The sequence below is a fragment of the Acanthisitta chloris genome, unplaced genomic scaffold, assembly GCF_000695815.1.
Source record: "Acanthisitta chloris isolate BGI_N310 unplaced genomic scaffold, ASM69581v1 scaffold2099, whole genome shotgun sequence".
NCBI lineage: Eukaryota > Metazoa > Chordata > Aves > Passeriformes > Acanthisittidae > Acanthisitta > Acanthisitta chloris.
In genome coordinates, this window is record NW_008689608.1 from 67,514 (window position 1) to 78,166 (window position 10,653).

The following is a 10,653-nucleotide window of genomic DNA, read 5'->3' on the forward strand; positions in this document are numbered from 1 at the left end:
AGAGTAGAACTGTATGACTGAACTGTCCCTCACTTGAGGGACCTGCCATCTCTGAGCAGTCAGAACTGGCTGCTGAAATGAGATGTTCATCCCTAAAACTGCAGGATCATACACTCAGCTCTTCCACAGGCCTGCTAAAAATGTTGCAAATACAGGGCTAGGATAGAGGGATGAGCTGGAACCCTGAGAAAAAATAAGAGTGTAGCTGAAAGGCAGAACAGGTACATGCAAAGAAACACACTGTCATCCTTTTAAGTCCAGGCACAGTGAACCTCTCTGTGTTGCAAACAGGGTAGTTTAAGGGCTGAGGGCTTAGATGGTGTTTTGCTGAGGAATTCATGGTCACTTTGGGCTGCTTGGCAGCTCTGGAGAAAGGCAAAGTCATCCCTCTTTTGCAGTTTTGCCAGCTTTTGCTACAAGGAAGAAACCCCAATTCCTGTCATGCCTTTCAGCAAAAATTTCACTGTAAAAAAAAAAAAAGGCTCTTCATGTATTTTTCTCACTCTGGTGACACTTGTTCGCTTTGCTGAGCAAAACTCACAAGGTGACAAGCATAAAATTTTGTCAGAAGCAGTTGCTGGAGAGCCCCAGGAGATTCATTATACAGGAACTTCCTCAACCTCAGGTGGCCCCAAATTTAACAGCACTCATCCTTCTTTTGAAACAACGGCCTATTGTGCTAATGTCCTTTGCTGACTCACTGGATTCCATGTGCTCTCCTGCAGTCTCTTCTTCAAAGTCTACGTGATGAAAAAGCTTTTTTCCCCCCCCAAAGATTTAATATGTTTTGGATTATATGCTATCAGTTCTTCATTTTTAACCATGATCCTCTTTAGTCATCTACATGTGCTCATGATTTAGAGCTCCATTTCTGAGACTTCTGGGCAATGCTATGATAACCTAGTTCAGACTTCTTCCAGGGTGCCTTGCCTTGGCTCACATTGCTCTACCTTTTTTTTGGCCTGTCTTTTGTCAGATTTCCCATTCTGATGAGAGAAAGATCTTTTTCTGGGAGGAGAGTATTTTCTGCACTGGAAGATTTTCACTCTGAGCAATATTTCAAAATATTCCCTTCATTTTCTCTCTCATTTCTAATTTAAATTGTGATCCCTCACCAAGAATGTACATTTTCTCTAATTTCACTTTTGAGCCTTTCTTTTTTATACAAGGGCATACTGTATGTCTTGCAGAACTGGTGAGGAATGAGCCTGGTCTCCCCAGACAGTGTTTTTAGAAGAGCTTTATGTGCACAGGTGTGCCTGTCTTTTAACATTAAAACTCCCAAACTGCGATGGGAAAACACATTCAATGTTTCTGCTGCCCCTATTTCACCTGCTAAAATCCATTTGGTGATGCTTCTTTTTTTTTTTTTGGAAGGCTTCAGAAGCACTGCTGAGATGAAAAACTGCCCTTTCCCTCTGATTTCCTCTCTGCAGCCTGAGATCTTGCTTCTTATTGAAAGCTTCAAGAAATGAGAGAGAAAATTCCCCCTACAGCAAAGCATCCTGTGCACTTGACTCCTGCAAGCAGACCCTCGTGGACTCTTCTTCATGTCTCACACTTATACAGAGTGTACAAGTGCTGATTTTTACTGCTTTTCCCCTTCACCATATGAGGACTCATCTTCTCCTTCCTTTCTACTTCTCTGTTCACATATTTGCCTCCTATTACTTCTCATCAGACTGTGTTGGGAGAATTCATTAGTGTATATAACATGCTTTGAAGTTGTCCAAATAACAGTGATGTAACACTTTTGCACTTGCATAGACTCTTTTATCTGAAGATCAAAGTAGTAAGTTATGATTACCATGATTGGATTATTGCTGCTTAGCCTTTGGATCTGAGGGTAAGCAGCAACTCTTCTGGGTAGGCACTAATCAGAATTACTGCATGATTTTATTATACAGATTGAATGCCATAAAGTGTGCTGCTGCTTCAAGAAGGGACTGTGTACAGGAGCTGTATGCCCTTCTCTGCCACTAGAGGATATGAACCAGGTGCTCCTTAGCTCCCACTTGGCTCCTTTGATCCATGTGAAAATGAAAGGAAGACCAAGACACCAGCATGGAGGACTTCAGAGATGACACCACGCTCTGCCCTCTCCAGCTCCAGACCATGTCCAAACACACAAGGCTCTTGCCTCAATTTCTTAGCATGACCCACGTTTTGCTTTTCCCAGTAATTCAGCTTCCTCAAGCCTTTCACAATGGATAACATAGTACTCTGTCCTATCTCAATAATTTTTTCTTCACCTGCTCACCATTTTGGGGGGTACAGTGGACATTGCTTGGTGTATGGATGCATTCCTGAACTTTTCATGAAGAGGGGGTACAGTTCTTCCCCGGTTACCAGGGCAAGTATTTGGGATGAAATCAGCCAAAACCAGAAGGGGTGCAATAAATCCTAAACTCCAGTGTAAAAAAGGAACCACTCTGAGCATCCCAGTGGAAGGCCATGAGGTTTTGGTCAGCTCTTGGGATGAAACCAGCAAAGAGCAGCTGTGGATACTCTGTGTGTTGTGAGCCAGAACAATTTGAATTGAGGAGTTCAAAGCTCATTCGACTGTGTATACAGTGAGTTTGCACATGATATCTCAGTGCTGATAAAAGTGATGTACAGCATATGGAAGAGTTATTTAAGCAAGCTTCCCTGTGAAAACATGCTCAGGGCTTCCCATCCTAGCTACAGTATTTTTCTGGAGTGCCAACACTAAAGTAGTGTGTGACAGGTGGCCTTGCAGAGGACACCACTTCAGGGAGGTGGAGGTCATTCAGCTTCTCACAATCCTTATTCTTTGAGAAAAACACTTGGCAATTGACCTGGATATTAGGAAGACAAAATCATGCACAGTCCTGACTGCAGACTCCAGCTGAGTCAACTGCTTAGGAATACCTAGTTACCAAGAGGAAAGAAAAAGAAAAGAGAAGGTGTGCTTCTCTTACTGAAAATCAGCAAGTCAGAGCACAGCATGATAGGGAGTCCCTGGAGCCTCAGAGGGTCTCCTGCTGGAGTCAGGGAGAGGGCTATAAATAAATCCCTATATATCTTAGTGCCACTCATGATCCTGAGCCAGTGCCCAGAAACACAAGCAGCACATGCCACTTCCATGTCAGAGCTGATAGAATCATAGAATGGTTTGGGTTTGAAGGGATCTTAAAAATCATATAGTTCCCACTCCCCTGCCGTGGGCAGCACCTTCCATTAGCCCAGGTTGCTCTGAGCCCCATCCAGGCTGGCCTTGAAAACTTCCAGGGATGGAGCAGCCACAGCTTCTCTGGGCATTCTCTGTCAGTGCCTCACCAGGCTCACAGTAAAGAGTTTTTTCCTAAGATCTAATCCAAATCTACCCTCTTTCAGATGTCCTAATAAAACTTCCCAAGAGATAAAAAATAACGGGCAATACACTTTCCCCCCTGCTATTTTTAACCTTAGTTTCAATGAAAAATATGAGAAACATTTATTTAGTCCTCAAGAAAGAGATTGCAGAAGTATTTTTAGCTTAGATATATCTGCTTTTGGATGAAGTGTTTGATGACTTATTTTAAACACAGCTGGTGGAACGATTAGTGAATCTGTCACTCACTGGGGGAACTTTCAGCAAAATTCTTGCTGTCCCCCAGCAACCTCAGTGGTAAAGGCCTCAAGTCAGAGCTGTGGAAGAGTGACTAGATATGCCTGATAGGGAAACAATCCTGAGAAAGTAGCTTACAGATCAGTGGAGGAAACATTCATTACCTCTGTAGCATTCAGACATTTTCAGATGGCAGAACATGGAAATTCAAAAGACTAATTTTTCCCTTACAGATGAAATTGCATTTTCCCAACAATACTCTCAGTTGGTTATTTCCTTCTGCTGAGTCCTCTGTATCCTTCAGCATTTTTCCAAATGAAAAAGAGGACAGCAAGGATGACTATTTTAAAAGAATTTCCATTTTCCCCTGGCTGCCACATTCTGGTTGCCATGGAATTGCGCAGACTCCAAAGGGAACTGTTTAGTTAGATATTGTGCAATTTGTCAAGCTGCTCCTCTGGTGAGTCACTTTCCCTGGTTAAGTGTGTTTCAGAAATAAGTGTGGTCATCAGTTCCTGGTGATTTGCAAGTGCTGCTGTTACCCTGTGACCTGAATTTCCTCTCTCTGGACATAATTAACTCTGCCAGGTAGAGATAATCGCAACATCATTTGATACACTTTTCAAAGGAAATAAGACTTTTCCAGAAGTTAGAATCCTGATTTTTTTTTACTTTAATTCTCAAAGACCAAACTCACCTCACCAGTTCAAGCAAACAGCCAACAGTAAATGAACCTGAGCTTTGTCCCTATGGAATCATTAAGGTTGGAAAAACCATCTCAGATCATCGAGTCCAACCATTACCCTGCCAAGTCCACCACTAAACCATGTTCCCAAGTGCCACATCCACACACATTTTGAAGCCTTCCAGTTACTGCAATTCCACCACTTCCCTGGGCAGGCTGCTCCAATGCCTGACCACTGTTTCAGTGAAGAAATTTTTCCTAAAATCTAATCTGAACCTTCCCTAGTGCAATTTGAGGCCATTTCCAAGGCAGATGGTTGGAGAGTCAGAGAAGACACTTACTGAAATCAAGAAGAGTCATCAAATAAACACCAAGCCTCAGCCTTCATTTCAGGAAGGAATTAAAATCCTTTTGATTGCTAAATGCAGCTGGTTCTAATTTCTCTAATTCTAAAGTTTTAGCAAAATAAGTAAGTACTCCGAAAATATAAGTTTACAAAGGACAGAACAGAAATAATTCCCTTGGAAAAAAATCCAAACTGAATCTCTCACTTAAAAAAAAAAAAGATTTTTTTTATTCTAACCAATTTCTGATTTCGATCTTGCCTAAAACTATATAAAATCTTTCAGTACTAGGAACATTCTGATGAAATTTAAAAAGTGCTACTGGCTTTCAAAATCTCTAGGTTTAGGGAAAAAAACCTCAACAATTTGTGGAGTAATTCTGCTGTTATTTGCACCAGCTCTACGGCTGAAGTCTCCTGTGACGTTTTCCCAATTGATCTAAAAAGAAATGTAAATAAACAGGAAAAATAGCAGAAGAAAATGCCCAGCATTAATTACAGGTACATAACAAATCCCATATTTGCTCTTCCACAGACAAACTGCTATGATTGAGTGCAGCAGAAAGGAGTGCAGTGAACACAGCCTGTCTGCACACTGTATAGATCAGGCAGAGAGCTGTTTCCATGTCACAAAAAAACAAATAACAATGTCCACAAAACGCCTATAAATAATAGATCTTATCTATTGACTGGATAGCAGCCAGCATTTATCTCTCTCCTTCCTGCCTTGGAGTGCATTCATTCATTCATCATCTCTGTAAGCAAACCTCCCTACGCAGCACCTTCCCCTGAGCTGGGAGGCACTGCCTGGCACATGCCACTGCACCCTGCAATGCCTCCAGCTCTGGACTCTGCAGGCAAGTTAAGACCTATTTAACTCTTTATCCCAAGACCCATTTAACTCTTTATGCCAAGCCAGCTGAAGGGTGGAGCACATCTCGTGCCATGTCTCCTTGCACACATTAACCATCACAGACTTTAGGGCACAGTAGTGTGACCCAACCATTTCCCAGCAGTGGTTCCTGCTGGCACCTTGCACAGAGCAGCACAGAGTCTCCTCCTGCTCATGTATCCCTACTGATGCTCTCAACACATCCCCTCTCAAGCCTGGCTCTCTCCCAGACACAGGCTGTGATGAAAGCTTCATCCTTCATTTCAGTTCCAGCACAGGCTAACCTGGGCATCTCCAGCTCCACTCTCAATCATAAAGCTTATGATGAGTGATTTCAAACACTGTTGTCCAGGCCTTGTGGCATGATACTCTATTGTGTTATGACAGGAGTATACATTTCCCTTCTACATTTTGATCTGAATTCAAAAGATATGTGTTTTGTTTCCACAACGCAGTATAAAGAGAGACCCCAAGAAGCTGAGCTAAGTTTTGGAGATCTTTAATTTTCCTGTGGCAGGGCACAAAGGATGTTTGCATTTACTGGGTGATAGATACTGTGTGATATTTATCCTCCTGTCAAAGTCTAGATGGGATAAGGCTCCTACAGTCAACTCAGCTGAGAGAAACGGTGTCTTTTCTGTCTCATGGTATCTTCAAATGAAGAATAAATGCCTTTCTGGAAGATCTATTTTAGCCAAATGTGTTTCATTTTAGTCAAACATAAGTTTTCTGAGTCACAGGAAGAGTTACTGGATTCAATTTAATAGTCTCCAATATACAAGAAGTCTCTTTTGAGCTGGAACCATATGAAACAACACATTTTGCAAGAACAAAAAAGAGAAGATCAAGATAGGAAGCTGATGCGAGAAATATCTATTTTGCTCCCTACTTTTTCATCCTTCTCACAACAATCAAACAAATTATTTCGCAGAAAATGATGGAACAGATGAAAAATTCAAATGCCTTGTTTTGATTGAGAGGATGTCAGGAAGCCCAAACATCCCCTCAGTCTCCTCAAAGGCCTCAAGTCCATCCTAAGCAAGGAATGGCAGCAACATGCTGGATATTAGCAAGGTCCTACTCTCCACAGCTGCTGCACACTGGGGTTATTTTAAGCTCTGAAGACAATTTATCAAACTACATTTCTGAAAAATGGTACAATGTGAGTCATATTTACTTCACATTCCTCTTTGTGCTGCCTCTCGCTATTGGCTGCGGGTTATTTATTACCTCTGATGCCTGCACTGAGAAGCTACTTTCTGGGTCTGTATTTCACATTTAATGAGTGCTTTTGCAATTTCATGACTGTTTTCTGAAGCTAGGGTGACACTCTGCAAAGCCTAATGGTTTATGGTCCATTTCAGACTTCACTGGTTCCTGCCCATTACTATGTACATGAAACTACACACAACTCCAAGCTTGAGAGCTTTAAGGACAACAACAGGGACTATCTCACCTCAAGCAGGACAAATTAGTCCATGTTGTAGGAACTGTACCACATCCAGGGGAGGCTCTGGTCAGTGATGGTGCAGGACACACTCCAGTGGGAAGAGTCCCAGGTGACCAAGAGCCTCCTTGGTGTGAAACTATGTACCTACAATTGAGCCATCCCATTTATTGCTTAGGAGGGATCAATTCCTTGCTCATGCTCATGTTGCAGCATCCATAGGCACAACACAGACTGCCACCAGCTCCAGCTGGGACTCTCCATGACTGATTTTGCCTTTGTCACATTCACCCAGTCTATGACTAGACATGAAGGCTTCAGACCTTCAAGCGTATCAGTTGACCTCATGCAAAGAGGCTATGAGCAGGTAACCCATAGCTACACTGTCTTGACCATCCACAGGTCATCAAAATCACAGTGTATCTTCAAAGTCCTTGTGAGGTTGTGACCAGCATATTTAAGAGCCTGTTTAAAGTTCTGCCTAGTAAGACTGTCCTTAAAAAGGACAACACTTTCCTTCAAAAGCAAATTTTTGTCGCTGTGGGAGACTGAAGCTCCCTGGGGACTGGTCTGAGACTGAGGAACACACATTTACAAGAGCAAGTTGTTGCTGCAAACCTCACCACCCGCTGTGCTGAGTGATGTGCCTGAGGTTTTGATCTTACTTATTTTTTTAAAGATAAATACATAGTGGCATATGCACTTAAAACAAGCTTGCTCTGGAAAAAAACAACAAACTCCAGACAAATTTCCCCTCCTCCTTTCCAAAACAAAACTGAAATAAACAACCCAAAACCCCTACAAAAACAAAATACACCCCTGCACTTGCTCCTTTATGCCGGAGAGAAAATGACAGAACAGATGTATAACAGAAGCTATTTATGTTGGTTAATACATTACTGGGGAGATGCTGAGAGATGGTAGTGATAAGTTTAGAAGCAATTAGATAGGAAATCTATTAGAATAGAGCAGATCTCCACCTGCCCACAATGTCGTTCCACCAAGCATTCATTTCTAAGTGATGTGTCACAGAAATCCTGCACTAGGTTCTTGTGAAAAATACGTGTGACATACAGAGCGCACTCGGAGCCTTCCTGTACAACAACCTCCTACTGAAATTCTCACTCTCCTGCTTCCTCCTTGCATTCACATTTCACAGAAATGTCCCCCTCCACTTGCAACCACCTCAAGGAGCTGTGCTCAGAGTACTGGGAGTGATAATAATTCCCATATTTAATATTTAATTTTTTTTCTTCTTGCAAATATTTGTAGTCTCAAAATGCTCTTGTGTTCCACGGGAAAATGTTGGTTTCAATGAAATTGTGATTTTCATGATCAGGCTGGTGAAATCAGCAACACTAAAATAAACAGTGACAGAAGGATTCTCATTTCCCATTTCAAAGCAAAATAAAACAACGCTTTGAAATGGTGATTCAAAGCATGTTGTTTAGCTAGAGCAAATCTTGTTATTTGAATCAAATTCACTGATCTTTCCCTGACACTTTTTATTAAAGATGTTACCAAATTCGCTATTCCTGAATGTCTCAGCTTTTCACCTCTCCATGTTCCTTCTTGGATCAGAAAACATCTATTGAAATGTCCCAAAAGGAAGACATTCTCTTTCCTAACTAATAATAGGAATGACAAGAACAACAACGAGTATGAGAATCACAATAACCTGATCCTAACGCATCGGGCTGTGTTACAAGACAGAGAGAAAGCTGAAATTTCCTCTGCTGGGAAAACTTTCTGAATGCTCTGCCTGGCCTCCCACTAATCAATGATTGGATGATAAAATATATTCATAAAGGCTGTCACTACCAAAGTGCTCTGCAGGCTGTTATTTCCCTGCTATTCCAAAGTCATTAATTTTTGGACAAATTGGTATCTGATAGCCAACAAGCTGGTGCCTGATCTTCCCAGCCATACTGAGGGAGCTGTGCTGAGCTGTGCAGAGTTACCTCCACTTGCTGATGCAGCTGTGACTCCTTCTCATCCCCTAAGCTTTGATGCCATCCCAACATGCTGGAAATCAACCTCTGCCTACTATGTTCACACATGAGATACGTATTTCTGATGGACTTTCCTTTGAAGAGAAGGGAGACAGAGCCCAAAAAGAAAGAAAAAATTATCTAAAAGTAATCACGAGAGTAATTCACCAAAAAGTCCCTTTAGGAACTCTTTGGGTCTTACTGAACTTTGAGGCAGCAGAACTATTGACTGAAATGGGAACCAAAATGAAACTCAGTCCTTCTCTAACCTTTCTAAAGGCCAGTAACAATTAAAGCCACTCACGGTGCTCCATAATGTTTGGCACAGACTATATAACCTTTCACAGAGAACCTGCTGTATCATTTCTCCCTACTTTGCTGTAATTTTTATCTTCCGTATAATGCTGGAGTGATCTTATTTTTGTTAGCAACAAAATAAATGACTGACTAAAATAGATTGAAATCGGGTGACGTTAGAAAATCTTGTTTTCACTTCTGTAAATTCCCTCAAAAGAACTCACCAAGATAAATTTGAATGGTATTTTTATGGTCTCAGATCTGAGGTCCAAAGTTCACAGCTGTGAGACCTGTGAACCTTTGGATCCTTTCTGAATCTAACTGATTCATGAAACTACATTATGATTCAGGAAGGAAGGTCAAAGCAAAACCTATTCAGCTTCAGAGCACGCAGAAAGATTAAACCAGATGAACTTGAAGAAGGTTCATTGGGGAAGGCAACCCACCTTGGGGAAATATCACATCCTTGCTGCATGAAAGCTCCTAGGGAGAACCAGAGACTGTTGAATATCCCAAACTCATTCGTCTGGTCATTGGCTGGCTGGTCCCGTCCTTCCTCGAATTCCTCAGTGTGCCACTCATAAGGGCTGAAGCGACTCACCAGGAAGAGGACAACACTCACTCCAATGTAGGCAAAAACAATGCACATCCATATCTCATAAGCCAAAGGATCCAGAAAGGAAAAAACTCCTGGTTTGGACTTTTGAGGTTTTTTTATCATGATAGATATACCTAAACTCATGAACGGTTTGGAAAAGTCTATAACTTCTTCTCGAACCAGAGTGATGGTTAATGGTGCCACAGCCACATCCGCCCTCTGAAAAGGAGAGACAGAAAAGAGATTTTCAGATTGGGGATAAAATATTTCTACTAACTCCAGCTCACATTCCTTAGACCTCTGTTCAACCCCACTATCTCAGATGAAATCAGACAAAACCAACTGCAAGAAAAAACTTAAAATGGAGAAGCCCATAATATTGGTGAATTATTTCCTTTTTATCACAACTGATTACCAGATCTGTTTTGAAATCACTGCGTTTTCTTTTTGCAGCCACCCAACTCTTCTTGTCTGATTTATCCACTGAAGTCACAATCTGATGCAGATGATTTTCTCTAAAAGAGTTTTATTATCCAGACATCAAAACAGGCAAGGAAAGGCCAATCGCCTGAAAAGGGATGTCAGGATGTTTACTTCCATCAGGAACTGCTTTTTGATTGCATAACTGATGCAGGAGAAGGGGGAAAATGTTCCAGAGGCACTGATGCGCACTCTCCGCTTATTTTGCAATTCATCTTGAAAATGGAGAAAGAAATGCATTGAAATGGCTGTCACCATATACAGTGGGGCTATCAGCAGAAGACAGATCACCCCTGCTCCAATACAGTGTGACAGAGACTTGGGCACTGATGCTCCCTACATGCTTTCC

At 41.7% G+C, this 10,653-nt stretch overlaps 1 protein-coding gene across 2 annotated transcripts in view; it reads right to left on the bottom strand.

Annotated features, from left to right (window-relative positions):
- GRIA1 (glutamate receptor, ionotropic, AMPA 1) overlaps window positions 1-10,653 on the bottom strand; it is a 116,440-nt gene that overhangs the window by 22,022 nt on the left and 83,765 nt on the right. For both annotated transcript variants that reach the window (XM_009081472.1, XM_009081473.1), the window contains exon 10: window positions 9,673-10,043. In XM_009081472.1, the coding sequence (XP_009079720.1) occupies window positions 9,673-10,043 (371 nt within the window). The remainder of the gene's footprint in view (window positions 1-9,672; window positions 10,044-10,653) is intronic.